The sequence below is a fragment of the Somniosus microcephalus genome, chromosome 31, assembly GCF_052327205.1.
Source record: "Somniosus microcephalus isolate GS21.2 chromosome 31, FLI_Smic_1.0, whole genome shotgun sequence".
NCBI classification, from domain to species: Eukaryota; Metazoa; Chordata; class Chondrichthyes; order Squaliformes; family Somniosidae; genus Somniosus; species Somniosus microcephalus.
Genome location: NC_141017.1, coordinates 30,061,503 through 30,080,276, shown reverse-complemented (window position 1 = coordinate 30,080,276; position 18,774 = coordinate 30,061,503). Strand labels below are relative to the sequence as shown.

General features: G+C 47.5%; 1 protein-coding gene across 1 annotated transcript in view; it reads left to right on the top strand.

The window, feature by feature from the left end:
- Window positions 1-18,774, top strand: part of LOC147097685 (tetratricopeptide repeat protein 39A) — a 78,240-nt gene that overhangs the window by 40,044 nt on the left and 19,422 nt on the right. Inside the window, exons 4-8 of the mRNA XM_085971692.1 lie at window positions 5,329-5,405; window positions 7,565-7,632; window positions 11,235-11,299; window positions 13,175-13,274; window positions 18,082-18,147. Coding sequence (XP_085827818.1) covers window positions 5,329-5,405; window positions 7,565-7,632; window positions 11,235-11,299; window positions 13,175-13,274; window positions 18,082-18,147 — 376 coding nt within the window. The remainder of the gene's footprint in view (window positions 1-5,328; window positions 5,406-7,564; window positions 7,633-11,234; window positions 11,300-13,174; window positions 13,275-18,081; window positions 18,148-18,774) is intronic.

Sequence of the window (18,774 nt, the reverse complement as noted above, 5' to 3'; positions counted from 1 at the left end):
CGGTGCCACTGTGTCATTTTATCCTTTTTAAAGGGAATCCGCATGTAAAAAACGATTAATTAATTTGGACGGTGTAGCGTTGGTTAGCCATAATTTGCATGTTCTTTGTCAGTTCACAGCAAAGCTATTACAGAGTCTCATAAACCCCACCAGCTCATGTATTTGCCTGAAATTATTTACATACCGATAAGAATAAACTCGTTTCCAGGCCACAATCATTTTGACCGAATGTGGCTATTATACTCAACAGATGTCAACTGTTAATAGCTGTTACTTTTGAAGACTGACGTAATGGGGCACTGGGACACAACGCCAGCTTTCGCCTCGGGGACCGGGGTTCAAATGTTGTTCTTGTGCCAACTTTGACCCCTTTTTTTTTCCTCCCTTCATTCCACTGACGTTTTGCTGCGGCAGCAGTATGGGTACACTGTGGGCCCCAACAGTCCTGCAGCACTTCATACAAGAGCAGGCCAGAGGCTGGGAATTCTGCGGCGAGTGTCTCACCTCCTGACTCCCCAAAGCCTTTCCACCATCTAAAAGGCACAAGTCAGGAGTGTGATGGAATACTCTCCACTTGCGTGGATGAGTGCAGCTCCAACAACACTCAAGAAGCTCGACACCATTCAGGATAAAGCAGCCCGCTTGATTGGCACTCCACCCACCACCTTCAACATTCACTCCCTCCACCACCGGCGCACTGTGGCTGCAGTGTGTACCGTCTACAAGATGCACTGCAGCAACTCACCAAAGCTCCTTCAACAGCACCTTCCAAACCCGCGACCTCTACCACTTAGAAGGACAAGGGCAGCAGACGCATGGGAACATCACCACCTACAAGTTCCCCTCCAAGCCACACACCATCCTGACTTGGACCTGTATCGCCGTTCCTTCACTGTCGCTGGGCCAAAATCCTGGAACTCCCTTCCTAACAGCATTGTGGATGTACCTACACCATATGGACTGCAGCAGTTCAAGAAGGCGGCTCACCACCATCTTCTCAAGGGCAATTAGGGATGGGCACTAAATGCAGGCCTAGCCAGCCAGCGACGCCCACATCCCATCAATGAATACATTTAAAAAAAAAAAATACAGATGGCTATTGCGCATTAGACAGTGACCATTGGTGCGCTGTTTGATCGGGAGGAACACCACAGTCGAGCCTGATCCTGTCTTTGTGCTTCCCATATGCACATTTTCCATCAGGGATCACTGGATAGAGATCGAGGATGGGACAGTGTAAGGGGAGTTCTATACACTACCTAACCTCTGCTGTACCTGACTTGGGATGGGGCAGTGTAGGGGGAGTTCTATACTGTATCTAACCTGTGCTGTACCTGACTTGGGATGGGGCAGTGTAGGGGGAGTTCTATACTGTATCTAACCTGTGCTGTACCTGACTTGGGATGGGGCAGTGTAGGGGGAGTTCTATACTGTATCTAACCTGTGCTGTACCTGACTTGGGATGGGGCAGTGTAGGGGGAGTTCTATACTGTATCTAACCTGTGCTGTACCTGACTTGGGATGGGGCAGTGTAGGGGGAGTTCTATACTGTATCTAACCTGTGCTGTACCTGACTTGGGATGGGGCAGTGTAGGGGGAGTTCTATACTGTATCTAACCTGTGCTATACCTGACTTGGGATGGGGCAGTGTAGGGGGAGTTCTATACTGTATCTAACCTGTGCTGTACCTGACTTGGGATGAGGCAGTGTAGGGGGAGTTCTATACTGTATCTAACCTGTGCTGTACCTGACTTGGGATGAGGCAGTGTAGGGAGAGTTCTATACTGTATCTAACCTGTGCTGTACCTGACTTGGGATGGGGCAGTGTAGGGAGAGTTCTATACTGTATCTAACCTGTGCTGTACCTGACTTGGGATGAGGCAGTGTAGGGGGAGTTCTATACTGTATCTAACCTGTGCTGTACCTGACTTGGGATGGGGCAGTGTAGGGGGAGTTCTATACTGTATCTAACCTGTGCTGTAGCTGACTTGGAATGGGGCAGTGTAGGGGGAGTTCTATACTGTATCTAACCTGTGCTGTAGCTGACTTGGGATGGGGCAGTGTAGGGGGAGTTCTATACTGTATCCAACCTGTGCTGTACCTGACTTGGGATGAGGCAGTGTAGGGGGAGTTCTATACTGTATCTAACCTGTGCTGTAGCTGACTTGGGATGGGGCAGTGTAGGGGGAGTTCTATACTGTATCTAACCTGTGCTGGACCTGACTTGGGATGAGGCAGTGTAGGGGGAGTTCTATACTGTAACTAACCTGTGCTGTACCTGACTTGGGATGGGGCAGTGTAGGGAGAGTTCTATACTGTACCTAACCTGTGCTGTACCTGACTTGGGATGGGGCAGTGTAGGGGGAGTTCTATACTGTATCTAACCTGTGCTATACCTGACTTGGGATGGGGCAGTGTAGGGGGAGTTCTATACTGTATCTAACCTGTGCTGGGCCTGACTTGGGATGAGGCAGTGTAGGAGGAGTTCTATACTGTATCTAACCTGTGCTGTACCTGACTTGGGATGGGGCAGTGTAGGGGGAGTTCTATACTGTATCTAACCTGTGCTGTACCTGACTTGGGATGGGGCAGTGTAGGGGGAGTTCTATACTGTATCTAACCTGTGCTGTAGCTGACTTGGGATGGGGCAGTGTAGAGAGAGTTCTATACTGTATCTAACCTGTGCTGTACCTGACTTGGGATGGGGCAGTGTAGGGGGAGTTCTATACTGTAACTAATCTGTGCTGTAGCTGACTTGGGATGGGGCAGTGTAGAGAGAGTTCTATACTGTATCCAACCTGTGCTGTACCTGACTTGGGATGGGGCAGTGTAGGGGGAGTTCTATACTGTATCTAACCTGTGCTGTAGCTGACTTGGGATGAGGCAGTGTAGGGGGAGTTCTATACTGTATCTAACCTGTGCTGTAGCTGACTTGGGATGGGGCAGTGTAGGGGTGCATGTTCAAATACCCCATGAGCTTTGTTGATTAACCTTTTAATAAAACACTAGTTAGGCCTCCGCTGTAGTATTCACAGAATCACAACAGTGCAGATAGAGGCCATTTCGGCCCATCGAGCCTGCACCGACACATATCCCACCCGATCCCCGTAACCCCACGTATTTAATCCCCCCCTAACACTAAGGGCCAATTTTTATCATGGCCAATCAACCTAACCCGCACATCTTTGGACTGTGGGAGGAAACCGGAGCACCCGGAGGAAACCCACGCAAACACGGGGAGAATGTGCAAACTCCACACAGACAGTCACCCGAGGCCGGATTCGAACCCGGGTCCCTGGCGCTGTGAGGCAACAGTGCTAACCACTATGCCACCGTGCTGGTTATTGTTCCATTCTGGGCACCACTTTAGGAAGGATGTCAAAGTTTTGGAGAAGGTGCAGAAGAGATTTACTAGAATGGCACCAGGGATGAGGGACTTCACTTACGTGGAGAGACTGGAGAAGCTGGGGTTGCTTTTTATGAAGTAGAGGAGATTTGATAGAGATGTTCAAAATCATGAACAGATTTGATAGAGTAAATAAGGAGAAACTGTTTCCAGTGGCAGAAAGGTCAGTAACCAGAGGACACAGATTTAAGGGGATTGGCAAAAGAACCAGAGGTGACATGAGGAAACATTTTTTTAATGCAGTGAGTTGTGATCTGGAATGCACTGCCTGAAAGGGCGGTGGAAGCAGATTCAAGAGTATCTTTCAAAAGTGAATTGGATAAAAACTTGAAGGGAATAATTATGCAGGGCTATGGGGTAAGAGCGGAGGAGTGGAACTAATTGGAGAGCTCAACCAAAAAGCCGGCACAGGCACGATGGGCCGAATGGCCTCCTTCTGTGCTGTATCATTCTCTGATAGAGGGGGCGGGGGGGTTATGGAGCTTTCCCTGATGGGAGTGCTGTACCTGGGCGCATTGACCTCTCTGCCCAAAATCCTGATATGCGCCACATTGTGGCTGGGCGTGCTAATTTGGAAAACTGATTCATGGATCTTTAGACTCCTGTTCAGAGAGACTGGTGGCTTTTATCTTCTCTCCTCTCCAGAAGGTTCGAGTCCTTCTAGGGCATAGGAACGTGTTCCGACGTTTCAGCTGGGGTACAGTTCCATGGCTGCCGGCCATTTTCTGGTACCTCACCAAAGTCTCCACTCTTCATGCATGACCGTTGTTTTTTTCAATCGAGAAGCCTAGCTGAAAGGTCAAGGCTCAAAGCGCAGGAGGTCCAGCAAGACTGTGGAGAGTAGGACCAGGTAAATTCTGGAGCAGTGATTAGATGACGCCAAGGTTGGGTTTTAAAATGTGTAGGAGGATAGGAAGATTGTGGAGGATAGGAAGATTGTGGAGGATAGGAAGATTGTGGGAGTTCCCACCTTTTTTGAGGTCCTGTTGCAGTGCTCCGACAATGTGCCCAACCCCAAGCTCGGAAGAACGACCTGTGCTGCATCAGTGCGACATTTGCCCTTCCTACACCAGGCATCCTTATAGTCTCTCTAAGATTGCCAGTGTGCGGTGTATTGCAGATGACTTTTGTTATGAACTTCACTAAAAAGAATCTTACAGCACAGAATGAGGCCATTCGGCCCGTTGTGTTTATGCCGGCTCTTTTGAAAGAGCTGTCCAATTTAGTCCCACACCCCAGCTTATACTGTGAACTTTAGCACAATAGGGTCACTCTCCCTCCTGCATGCTCCCAGCCTGGCCGGACCGTGTAATCGCGCAGCCCACGTTTTCCATCCGTTCATCTCGTGGAGTGTCAGCCAGTGGCGCAGTGGGTCACACTCTCACCTCTGAGTCAGAAGGTTGTGGGTTCAAATCCCACTTCAGAGACTTGAGCACATAATCCAGGCTGACACTCCCGGTGCAGTACTTGGGGAGTGCCGCACTGTCGGAGGTGCCGTCTTTCGGATGAGACGTTAAACCAAGGCCCCGTCTGCTCTCTCGGGTGGATGTAAAAGATCCCGTGGCACTATTTTGAAGAAGAGCAGGGCGAGTTATCCCCGGTGTCCTGGCCAATATTTATCCCTCAACCAACATCATTGAAACAGATTATCTGTTCTTTATCACACTGCTGTTTGTGGGAGCTTGCTGTGCACAAATTGACTGCCACGTTTCCACAGTGACCACACTTCAGAAAGTACTTCATTGGCTTTAAAGCGCTTTGGGACGTCCTGAGGTCATGAAAGGCGCTATAGAAATGTTTTCTTTTTTCATGGGCTGTGGGCGTGCGGTTTTCCAAATGTAGGCTTGCGGCTGGTGAGGCGCCGACGTCTGGAGCGCTCGACTGGACCGTCTACCCTAATAGGTCACTTGTGTTTCCAACAGGTTTCGAAAGAAGTCGACCGTCGTTGGTTCCCTCTCGAGTCTTGTGAACAAACCAGCTGGTGACCACTTCACAGAAGGTTTGTGTTGGTGCGATCTGCAAAGAAAGTGACGCCTTGGAGATGAGGACATTAATTGCTTTACTAGTCATAGAAGTTTACAACAACTTGTAATAATACAGCGCCTCTAACGTATTAAAACGGCCCAAGGCGTTTCACAGGAGCGATTATCAAACAATACTTGGCACCGAGCCATAGAAGGAGAGATTAGGACAGGTGAACAAAGGCTTAGTCAAAGAGGTAGGTTTTAAGGAGCATCTTAAAGGAGGAGAGAGCGAGGCGGAGAGGTTTAGGGAGGGAATTCCAGAGCTTAGGGCCTTGGCAGCTGAAGGCACGGCCGCCAATGGTGGAGTGATTAAAATCAGGGATCCACGAGAGACCAGAATTGGAGGAGCACAGAAGGAGGCTATTTGCCTCATTGTATCTGTGCCAGCCCATCGTGTCTCCCTTTAACCATTGTGAATATTCCTTCGTGCTTTTTCGGAGTTCTAGTAAATTTCCCCTACTCTGGTTGGGGTACGGTTCTATCTAACCAGAGTGGCCTGGGGGTGGGTGGGGGGGGGGGTGCGTGTGTCCAACAGCTCAGCATGATTCTGTCCTCACCCAACACACGCCCGCACTTCCCAGGGATGCTGAGGCCATTTCTTCACCTGTATATCGCTGGTCCATCTGAGATCAGATAACTCAGCACTGATTGGGAACTTTCTTGGGACCAGATAGGCTTACAGGAGGAGGCCATTCAGCCCCTTGAGTCTGTTCCACCATTCGATTACATCATGGCTGATATGTATCTCAACTCCATTTACCCGCCTTGGATCCATAGCCCTTAATACCATAGACGCACTTAAGGGGAAGTTAGATAAGCACATGAGGGGGAAAGGAATGGAGAATATGCTGATAGGATGGGAGGAGGCTCGTGTGGAGCATAAACACCGACATAGACCAGTTGGGCCAAATGGCCTCTTCCTGTGCTGTAAATACTTTGCGACACCCTTGCATTACAAAAAATCTTTCAATCTTGGTTTTGAAATGTTCAATTGACCCCCAGCCTCAACACCTATTTGGGGGGGAGAGAGTTCCAGATTTCCACCACCCTTTGTGTGAAGAAGTGCTTCCCGACATCACCCCTGAACGGCCTGGCTCTAATTTTAAGGTTATGCTCCCTTGTTCTGGACTCCCCCCACCAGAGGAAATAGTTTCTCTCTCTTCCCTATCAAATCCTTTAATCCTCTTAATCACCTCAACCAGATCATCACTTAATCTTCACTACTCAAGAGAATACAAGTCTAGTCTATGCAATCTGTCCTCATAATGGAACCCTTTTAACCCCAGTATCGTTCTGGTGAATCTGCGCTGCACTCCCTCCGAGGCCAATATTTCTTTCCCGAGGTCTGGTGTCCAGAACTGAAGGCAGGTACTCCTATAGGCGCTCTAACCAGAGCTTTATACAACTGTAGCATAACTTCCGCCCCTTTGTATTCCATATTGTAATCCATGTCTGGGACCTTCCTAGTCTGTGTGGCTGAGTACAAACCTGGGCAGTACATCCACCCACTCGGCTATTGCGCGGGGGGGGGGGGGAGATGGTGAGTGGTGCGCGGTCGGGATTGCAATCAAATCCTTTTTTTTTTCCTGTGTCGTTCCCTTCATCTCCAATCTTCTTTGCTGTCTTGGGACGCTCTGCGGCATGTTCCCTCGACCTCATCAACCAGCTGTTCAGGTTCATGAAAAGCTGTATTTTTTTAAAGGGCCACTCTCTTCATGGAGGAGTATCCGGCAAACTTTTTGGGCTTGTTTGCGAGAATGCATCGCACTGCTGAAAGTTGTGTTGAGGTGCCTCATCAATCATGACAGGGCGTTGAGAATTAACCAAGTAACTGGAGTCACTGGTAGGTTAGGTCGGGGAAGGGTGGCAGTACCTTTCCTGAAAGGACAACGGTGAACCAGTTTGTTTTCTTCAGGCTATCTTGTAGCTTTCAAGGTCATCTGTCTAGCCCACGAACTGACAATTCTGCAACTTGCCTTATTGGGATTGGAGCGCAACCATGACGCGACTGCACCCATGACTCAACAAAAGACTTGCTCTGTTTATGAAGCAAATGGTAAACACAGGACTGAAAGGGTTAATGCTGTCTCCTGCCTGACTTTGTGCCGATCAGATGCCCCGGTTTGTTTTACAGAGGAGGTCCATGCGGAGGTCTGCTACGCGGAGTGTTTACTGCAGAGAGCTGCCCTCACCTTCCTACAGGTAAGTGTGGGGCAATCACTATTGGATAAAGCAGCTTGATCTTTTCCACCTATCGTCTTCTAACTATCACTGAGATGTCACTGCTCTGAACACAGTGTGCAGATGTCAGCATTAGGCCTTGCCTTTATTGACCTTGCATGCATAAGCATTTCTCTACTTTATAAAGGTTCCCGTCTGTCCTCTCGGGTGGGCGTAAAAGATCCCGCGGCACCATTTCGAAGAAGAGCAGGGGCGGTCTTCCTGGTGTCCTGGGGCCAATATTTATCCCTCAACCAACAATCAGCAAAAAAACAGATGATCTGGTCATTATCACATTGCTGTTTGTGGGAGCTTGCTGTGCGCAATTTGGCTGCCGCGCTTCCTACATTACAACAGTGACTCCACTTCCAAAAAAAAAAGTACTTCATTGGCTGTAAAGTGCTTAGGGGCTTCCTGGGGTTGTGAGAGGCGCTATAGAAATACATGTGCTTTCTTTAATGATATCACATCTAACGCGTGTTTTGACCATCACAGTCCAATCATCACACCTTGCTGCAGAGGCCAGATAATCTGAGGAGAAAAAAGAACCCACAGCACGGTGGCATAGTGGTTAGCACTGTTGCCTCACAGCGCCAGGGACCCGGGTTCGAATCCGGCGCTCGGGTGTGTCGAAGTTTCGACTGTTCAATAAGACTCTGTGAAACAAAGTGATCGTCAAAGGCAGACTTTATTTAACTACTTGCTAGCAAGGGGAGCAATCACGTAGGCAAAGGCTATCGTGACTTCTCCGAATACATGGACAAAAACACCTCTTTTTATACACAAAGATCAAAACCTTTTATCACATGGTATAGTATTGAGAGACACAATTAATAACATTAAAAAGAGATGAGTAAGGAATGTTTAAGGTCAACAAGAAGATGACTAAAGGGTCAGCAGAGCCTCGGTGTCTTAAGATAAGGTTAGCCAATAGATAATCAAAAGTCATGATGCAGGAATACCTTTAGATAAAGTTAATTAATTTTATACAATGGAGACGGTTTGTCTCTCACTTTGGTTCTGGACATTCATATGAATGTTTACAGTACATGTCCTTCGGTTATCATGCTTTTTGTTCTGCTAAGCTTATCTTGTTTACTGGAACTGCTTAGCCTGCAAGCTACAAAGGAGTCACATCCTCTTCCTTAAACCGCTTCCTAATATGGGCCTGCCCGTTTCCCCTTATGTTATACTGTGTGAAGCCATTTTGGCCTGTTGAAACAGTTCCAGACTCCATTTTAATATAAGAGAGTATGTGTGCTTATTTTATACTAATATGTGTGGATATATATTTCTATGCTGATGCACTTCTACAGGTGACTGTCTGTGTGGAGTTTGCACATTCTCTCCGTGTTTGCGTGGGTTTTCTCCGGGTGCTCCGGTTTCCTCCCACAGTCCAAAGATGTGCGGGTTAGGTTGATTAGCTATGATTAATTGACCCTTAGTGTTAGGGGGATTAAATACGTGGGGTTACGGGGATCGGGTGGGATATGTGTCGGTGCAGGCTCGATGGGCCGAAATGGCCTCTATCTGCACTGTGGGGTTTCTGTGATTCTGTGATGTGACTCACTCGGTGCTGGTTGCTTCTGACCTGGAGCCAAACTTCAAAGCGCTTAACACTTTCCAAAGTCTCCCGATCAACCAGCATTAAATTCTGACCTGCGGCTCTGGCTTACTTCAGTAACTATCCCACAGTCGTGGCTTTAAAAGGGATACTGTTCTACCTTAGCAGCAGAATCTTTCACTGCGGATTACATGGCACAACAATCAGGTCCTTTATAAACAGCATATCGTCCCAGTTATCATAAGAACATAAGAAATAGGAGCAGGAGCCGGCCATTTGGCCCTTCGAGCCTGCTCCGCCATTCAATATGATCATGGCTGATCTTCTATATCAACTCCACTTTCCTGCACTATCCCCATATCCCTTGATTCCCTTAATATTCAAAAATCTATCGATCTCTGTCTTGAATATACTCAACGACTGAGCCTCCACAGCCCTCTGGGGTAGAGAATTCACAAGATTCACCACCCTCTGAGTGAAGAAATTCCTCCTCATCTCAGTCCTAAATGGCCGACCCCTTATTCTGAGACTGAGACCCCTGGTTCTAGACTCCCCAGCCAGGGGAAACATCCTCCCTGCATCTGCCCTGTCGAGCCCTGTAAGAATCTTGTATGTTTCAATGAGATCACCTCTCATTCTTCTAAACTCTAGAGAATATAGGCCTAGTCTACTCAATCTCTCCTCATAGGACAATCCCCCCATCCCAGGAACCAGTCTGGTGAACCTTCGTTGCACTCCCTCTATGGCAAGTTTATCCTTCCTTAGGTAAGGAGACCAAAACTGTACACAATACTCCAGGTGTGGTCTCACCAGGGCCCTTTATAATTGCAGTAAGACGTCTTTACTCTTATACTCAAGCCATTCGCGTATATAAAATATTTGTGAATGTGTAAGGTAACAGTGACATTTTATTTTCTTTCTAATTATATTTTTGGCGGTTTTACTATTGTGCTCATCGGGTTATTAGTACTAGGGAATAGAATACTTTCCTCTTTTTAGGCAGTGTCTGCTGCACTCCCAGAAAATGGGCAGATGGTAATGGCAGTTTTGCTTTTTGTTAAGGGCCCATGCCCATTAGGAACTTGGTTAAAAATACCAAACTCATCAAGGAGCCCATCTAATTAGATGGATTTGAACCAAGGTCCCACAAACCAAGACCATTGTTCAAACCTCCTGTACCACCCAGTTCCTAATGAGAACATAAGGAATAGGAGCAGGAGTCGGCCATTCGGCCCCTCGAGCCTGCTCCGCCATTCAATGAGATCATGGCTGATCTTCTGCCTCAACTCCATTCAACGGCCCTATCGCCATATCCCTTGATTCCCTTAATATCCAAAAATCTATCAATCTGTGTCTTGAATGAAATTCTTCTGTCAGCTGTGGCTCAGTGGGTAGCACTCTCGCCTCTTGAGTCCGAAGGTCGTGGGTTCGTGTCCCACTCCAGAGATTTGAGCACAAAAATCTAGGCTGACCCTCCCAGTGCAGTGCTGAGGGCAGTGCTGCACTGTCGGAGGTGCCGTCTTTCGGAAGATCAGCCATGATCTCATTGAATGGCGGAGCAGGCTCGAAGGGCCGAATGGCCTACTCCTGTTCCTATCTCTATGTTTCTATGTTTCTATGTTAAACCGAGGCCCCGTCTGCTCTCTCAAGTGGACGTAAAAGATCCCAAGGCTACTATTTCGAAGAAGAGCAGGGGGGAGTTGTCCCCGGTGTCCTGGGCCAATATTTATCCCTCAACCAACTTCACTATAACAGATTATCTGGCCATTATCACATTGCTGTTTGTGGGAGCTTGCTGTGCACAAATTGGCTGCCGCGTTTCCCACATTACAACAGTGACCACACTTCAAAAAGTACTTCATTGGCTGTAAAGTGCTGTGGGGTGTCCGATAGTTGTGAAAGGCGCTATAGAAATGCAAGTCTTTCTTTCTAAGTTATGATGTATCTTGTTCTTTATATATATTAATTAATGCTAAAATAGCACTGCTAGTGTTAAAATGTGAACTCCTTGTACTTTCAGGATGAGAACATGGTCAGCTTCATCAAGGGTGGGATTAAAGTCAGGAATAGCTTCATGATTTACAAGTGAGTTCAGATTTTTATTCCAGTTTTTGACCCGCAATTTTCTCCCCTCTCGCTCCCGAAGGTCTTGACCCCTTCCTTTTGGTCACCGGTCCGAATGTCTCCTTCTTTGGCGCAATGGCAATTTTTAATTTTTTTTTGTCGATAATCGCTCCTGTTACTATGTTAAAGGTGCGGCCATAAATACAGGATAGTCATTGGATTATGCACTTGAAGTGCCCTAACCTACAGGGCTATGGACCAAGAGCTGGACAGTTCTTAGGCTGGTTAGTTCTTTTTTGGCCGGCACAGACACGATGAGCCGAATGGCCTCCTGTGCTGTAAATTTCTGATTCTTCGACTGATAAATCCAATGGGGAATTCAGGAGAAACTTCTTTACCCAGAGAGTGGTGAGAATGTGGAACTCGCTACCACAGGGAGTGGTTGAGGCGAATAGTATCGATGCATTTAAGGGGAAGCACATGAGGGAGAAAGGAATAGAAGGAGATGTTAATGGGGTGAGATGAAGTAGGGTGGGAGGAGGCTCGTGTGGAGCATAAACACCGGCACGGACCAGTTGGGCCGAATGGCCCGTTTCTGTGCTGTAAATGCTTTGTAAAACTTAGTAATGTAAATGAACGCTGGGTGTACTGGTTGGAAGACATTGCTCACTGTCAGCTTCTTCATCCATGTGGCTATTCTTCCTGTGCAAACCTTCACAGCGAGTTTCAGCGGGCTTGTCGACTGCCCAGGCATCACGGCCAAGTTCTACCGTGTCTTCACCCAACCTCCAGTAGGGGGGCACTGGCTAGCGAGCAGTAACAGAAACCCTGGCTGATGGGGAGGGTAACTCTGGGGGGTGTTGAGGCCAATTGTTGTACCCTGACTGCTGCCCCTGGTGAGATCAGTTAACTCGGCACAGTCCGGACATTGAACCTGGGACCTTCCTGCTCTGTATAGCCCAGCTACTCACTGGATCAACTCCCCGAAACACTGTCTGAGCCAAGTTGCGTCTTTTTAAAAAATTAATTCTTGGAATGTGGGCCCCCTAGTTGCCCTCTGAAGGTGGTGGCCTTCTTGAACCACTGGGTAGTGGTTTTGATAAAATTGGGTGGCTTCGGGGCATCCTGAGGTCGTGAAAGGCGCTATGTAAATGCAATTTCTTTGTTTCTTTCTAAACTGGCAACGCTGCCACTTCCAGCCTTACTTAAAACAACCGTTTCATAGCGAATACTCGATCAGCTCCGTCTACCCCAATACCTGTCCGCCGTGGCTCAGTCGCCTCTGAGTCGGAATGGTTGTGGGGTTGAAGCCTCACCCCAGAGACTTGAGCACAAAAATCCAGGCTGACACTCCCAGTGCAGTGCTGAGGGAGTGCCGCACTGTCGGAGGTGCCGCCTTTCAGATGAGACGCTAAACCGAGGCCCCGTCTGCCCTCTCAGGTGGACGTAAAAGATCCCACGGCACTATTTCAAAGAAGAGCAGGCGGAGTTCTCCCCGGTGTCCTGTGGCCAACATTTATCCCTTAATCAACATAACAAAAACAGATTATCTGGTCATTATCACATTGCTGTTTGTGGGATCTTGCTGTGTGCAAATTGGCTGCCACATTTCCCACACTGCAACAGTGACTTCACTTCAAAAAGTACTTCATTGGCTGTAAAGCGCTTTGGGACGTCCTGAGGTCGTGATAGACGCTATAAAATTGCAAGTCTTTTTCTATATTTCATTTCCAACCAGAGATTTATCCAACTCCTTTTTATTGCCTCAGTGTTTTTTTGGAGTCTGTCCCACATCCACAGCTGTGTGGGGGACACGTGTTTCTCCTAAGCTCCAGTCTCACTTGAGGTCCTAACTTTGTGAACCTGACAAATTTGCTTTCCCTTTGTTGTTGTCAGGGAGCTCCATAATTTTTTGCAGTCGAACCTCTTCAGCAAAGGGCCGAATCACTCCCATTTAGAAGGCGGCGTTTCTTTGGGAATCGGAGCGTTTAACCTGGTGAGTTGGAAACTAGATATGGCTTGTTTTAAAAGGAGAGGCTCACTGCATGGGGAAAGTATCGTTGCTCCTCGGGGGGGCGAGGGGGGATGGTGGAGCTCGTCGCTGGTCTGAATAAAAAGGTTGAGCTTTCATTAAAGAAATTAGATTCAACAATACATCGGCTGTTCGCCGTGGCTCAGTGGGCAGCACTCTCGCCTCTGAGTCAGAAGGTTGTGGGTTCAAGTCCCACTCCAGTGACTTGAGCACGTAAACCTAAGCTGATACTCTCAGTGCAGTGCTGAGGGAGTGCTGCACTGTCGGAGGTACCGTCTTTCGGATGAGACGTTAAACCGAGGCTCCTGTCTGCCCTTCCAGGTGGACCTAAAAGATCCCACGGCACTATTTCGAAGAAGAGCGGGGGAGTTCTCCCCGGTGGGGATTCGATAGTGAGGGGAGCAGACAGGCGTTTCTGCGGCCGCAGACTTGACTCCAGGATGGTATGTTGCCTCCCTTGTGCCAGGGTCAAGGATGTCTCTGAGCGGCTGCAGAACATTCTGAGGGGGGAGGGTGAACAGCCAGGGGTCGTGGTTCATATCGGTACCAACGACATATGTAGAAAGAGGGATCAAGTCCTGCAGGCATATTTTAAGGAGCTAGGAATGAGATTAAAAAGCAGGACCTCGGAGGTAGTAATCTCCAGATTACTCCTTGCCACGCGCGAGTGAGTATAGAAATAGGAGGATAGAGCAGATGAATGTGTGGCTGGAGAGATGGTGCAGGAGGGAGGGCTTCAGATTCCTGGGGCATTGGGACCGGTTCTGGGGGAGGTGGGACCTGTACAGGCCGGACTGGTTGATAATCAACAGGGCCGGAACCAATGTCCTCGCGGGGGTGGGGGGGTGTTGGGTGGGAGGGGGTTTGCTAGTGCTGTTGGGGAGGGTTTAAACTAATTTGGCAGGGGGATGAGCACCAGGATGTAACATTAGAAAGGGGAAATAAAGTGCTCAAAGGATTGGAAGAGGCAGAGAGCACTAAAGTAAGAAATAGTAAGGTATTAGGTGGGGTCAAACTAAGAGAGAACACAGGATGGTCTAAGATGGGTTTACAGTGTATGTATGTGAACGCATGAAGCGTAGTAAACCAGGTCAGTGAGATGCAGGCACAAATAGCCACATGGGAATATGATGTTGTGGCAATAACTGAGACCTGGCTCAAAAAAGGACAGGATTGGGTATTAAGTATTCCTGGTTATAAAGTGTTCAGGAAAGATAGGGAAGGAAAGATAGGAAGTGGTGTGGCAGCATTGGTTAAGGAGAATGTTACAGTGCTGGACAGGGAGGATGTCCTGGCGGGGTCAAGGATAGAATCTATAAGAAATAATAGAGGTGCCATTACACTACCAGGTGTATTCTATAGACCACCAAATAGTGGGAAAGATATGGAGGAGCAAGTTTGCAGAGAAATTACAGAGAGGTGCAAGAACTATAGTGATAATGGGGGACTTCAACTATCCTAATATAGATTGGGATAGTAATAGTGTGAAGGGCAGAGAAGGGGAAGAATTTCTGAAGTGTGTTCAGGAGAACTTTCTTGATCAGTATGTTTCCGGCCTGACGAGGGAGGATGCATTGCTGGATCTGGTTCTGGGGAATGAGGTAGGTCAAGTGGAGCAAGTGTCAGTAGGTGAACATTTAGGGAACAGTGATCATAAGGTTTAGATTAGCTATGGAAAAGGTCAGGGAGCAATCCAGAGTAAAAATGTTTAACTGGGGGAAAGCCAATTTCAGTGGGATGAGAACGGATCTGGCCCGGGTAAACTCGAATCAAAGATTGGCCGGCAAAACTGTAATGGAACAATGGGCTGCCTTTAAAGGGGAAATAGTTCAGGTACAGTCGAGGTACATTCCCACTAGGGGGACAGGCAGGGCAACTAAAGTCGGGGCTCCCTGGATGACGAAAGAGATAGAGAATATGATGAAACAGAAAAAGAGCGCGTATGACAGATGTCAGTTGGAAACTGTGGTGTATGTGCCTTTAAGAGCAATTATGGTGTATGTGCCTTTAAGAGCCCCAGGTGTGCGTAATGCCGGTAATTGCCACTTGGGCTATATAAGCCTGTGTATTGTGTATATCCTTTAGAAACCCCCCCCCACCTGCTTAGTAAATACCTATGAACCAACTCCTGTCTTCAGTGTCTTTATCTACACACGGACACTACAGAAACATTACCTGTAAACATCTGACATGATTCTCTGACTATATAAGCTGTGTCTTTATGCATTTCTCCACTTCACCTGACGAAGGAGCAGCGCTCCGAAAGCTTGTGATTTCAAATAAAGCTGTTGGACTATAACCTGGTGTTGTGTGACTTCTTACATTTGTCCACCCCAGTCCAACTCCGGCATCTCCACACCAAGGTTGCAAATACATTTGAGAATCAGGCTATATATAAAAAGGTCAGAGGAGAAGTGAAAAAGAAATTAAGAGGGGCAAAGAGAGGGTATGAGAATAGAATGGCAGCCAACATAAAAGGTAATCCAAAAGTCTTCTATAGGCATATAAATAGTAAGAGGAGGGGTGGGGCCGATTAGGGACCAAAAAGGAGACCTACGCATGGAGGCAGAGGGTATGGCTGAGGTACTAAATGAGTACTTTGCATCTGTCTTCACCAAGGAAGAGGATGCTGTCATAGACATAGTGAAGGAGGAGGTAGTGGAGACATTTGAAGAGATATAAATTGATAAAGAGGAGTAATTAGAAAGGCTGGCTGTACATAAAGTAGATAAATCACCAGGAGCGGATGGGATGCATCCTAGGATGCTGAGGGAATTGAAGGAGGTGATCGTGGAGATACAGGCCATAATCATCCAATCCTTCATAGATACGGGGGGGCGGTGTCAGAGGACTGGAGAATTGCAGATGTTACATCATTGTTCAAAAAAGGGTGTAAAGATAAACCCAGCAACTACAAGCCAGTCAGTTTAACCTCGGTAGTGGGGAAGCTTTTAGAAACAGTAATCAGGGACAAAATTAATAGTCACTTGGACAAGTGTGGATTAATTAAGGAAAGCCAGCATGGATTTGTTAAAGGTAAATCGTGTTTAACTAACTTGATTGAGTTTTTTGATGAGGTAACAGAGAGGGTTGATGAGGGCAATGCGGTTGACGTTGTGTACATGGATTTCCAAAAGGCGTTCGACAAAGTGCCACATAATAGGCTTGCCAGCAAAGTTGAAGCCCATGGAATAAAAGGGACAGTGGCAGCATGGATACGAAATTGGCTAAGTGACAGGAAACAGAGAGTAGTGGTGAACGGTTGTTTATCGGACTGGAGGAAGGTATACAGTGGTGTTCCCCAGGGGTCGGTTCTAGGACCACTGCTTTTCTTGATATAAGTTAATGACTTGGACGTGGGTGTACAGGGCACAATTTCAAAATTTGCAGATGACACAAAACTTGGAAGTATAGTGAACAGTGAGGAGGATAGTGATAGACATCAAGAGGACATAGACAGGCTGGTGAAATGGGCGGACACGTGGCAGATGAAATTTAACGCAGAAAAGTGTGAAGTGATACATTTTGGTAGAAAGAATGAAGAGAGGAAATATAAACTAAATGATACAATCCTAAAGAGGGTACATGAACAGAGAGACCTGGGGGTATGTGTGTACACATCGTTGAAGGTGGCAGGGCAGGTTGAGAAAGTGGTTAAAAAGGCTTACGGGATCCTGGGCTTCATCAATAGAGGTATAGAGTACAAAAGTGTGGAAATTATGATGAACCTGTATAAAACACTGGTTCAGCCCCAACTGGAGTACTGTGTCCAATTCTGGGCACCGCACTTTAGGAAGGATGTGAAGGCCTTAGAGAGGGTGCAGAGGAGATTTCAGGAATGAGGGACTTCAGTTACGTGGATAGACTGGAGAAGCTGGGGTTGTTTTCCTTGGAGCAGAGAAGGTTGAGAGGAGATTTGAGAGGTGTTCAAAATCATGAGGGGTCTGGACAGAATAGATGGAGAGAAACTGTTCCCATTGACGGAAGTGTCGGGAACCAGAGGACACAGATTTAAGGTGATTGGCAGAAGAACCAAAGGCGACGTAAGAAAGAACTTTTTTACGCAGCGAGTGGTTAGGATCTGGAATGCACTGCCTGAAAGGGTGGTGGAGGCAGACTCCATCTTCTCTTTCAAAAGGGAGTTGGATAAATACCTGAAGGAAAAAAATTAGCAGGGCTACGGGGAAAGGGCAGGGGAAGTGGGACTCGCTGAGAGTCGGCACGGGCTCGATGGGCTGAATGGCCTCCTGGCATGCTGTAACCATTCTATGATGCCCTTTGTAAAGTGTGTATTAACCCAATTTCTAATTGGAATGGTCCCATAGCACAAAAGTATCCATAATTGAGCAAAGATCTGCAATCCCGTTTAGAGAAGCCATTAGGATGGTTTGAAAGCATACCATAGAGGGGCACTCTTCTGTGGGAAGGGATGTGTCACACCATTGGGACAGAGTAGAGGGAGCTTTAGTCGGCATCTAAACTGCTGTACCGTACCTGACCTGGGAGCTTTGATGCTGACACTGGTTGCCAGAAATTGGAAATTCTTCCAATCCCCATCCATGACCTCCCTCACCTGGAATAGCAGACAGTAAACATTACACAGAGTAAAGTGCACAGTCGTACAACCACCCATTGGTGAAAGAACCGCCCCCTAGTAGCTCGGTCCTTCACGGGGTAACGACGCGAGCTCGAGTTTGAGAACTCGCTGGTTTCTGCGACTTGAGATTCTGAAAGAACTTTTTTTTTGACTTGCCTTTCGTTTTGTCCTTAGACGTTGTCACTGTTCCCCACACGGATCCTGAAGTTGCTGGAGTTCGCTGGCTTCTCTGGTGACAAGGTAAGGACAAGATCACCACCTTCTGCCGCTTTCGCCTTGAAAGGAGGTGACGGAGAAGGGACCTTTTTATAGACGTACATATGGTATCAGATGGTGAATCTGGAGCAGTACTCCAAGGTACGCCACTATACTCGAAGAAGGGACATAGGCTAAAACTGGTGAAAGGAAATTTTAGGACAAGTACAAAGAGTGACCGATGCGTGACCTGTTCTTTGTGGAGGTTAGTGGAGGCGAAAACCTTTGACTTGCTCAAGAGGCAGTCAAATGAGGTGATGGAGGGAATGTAGGTCTTTTACTCTGGGCAGCTGTGTAGTCTTCTTTAAGGTAATTGGCAAAAGAACCAAAGGCGACGTTGAGGAGAATTTCTTTTCCGCAGCGAGTTGTTGTGATCTGGAACGCGCTGCCTGAAAGGGCAGTGGAAGCAGATTCAATAGTAACTTTCAAAAGGGAATTGGATAAATGCTTGAAGGGGAAAAATTTGAAGAGCTATGGGAAAGAGCAGGGGGGAGTGGGACTAATTGGATAGCTGTCAAAGAGCCGGCACAGGCACGATGGGACGAGTGGCCTCCATCTGTGCTGTGTCATTCTATGACCCAAGACTCCGATCGGTATCTACCTTGTGATTTT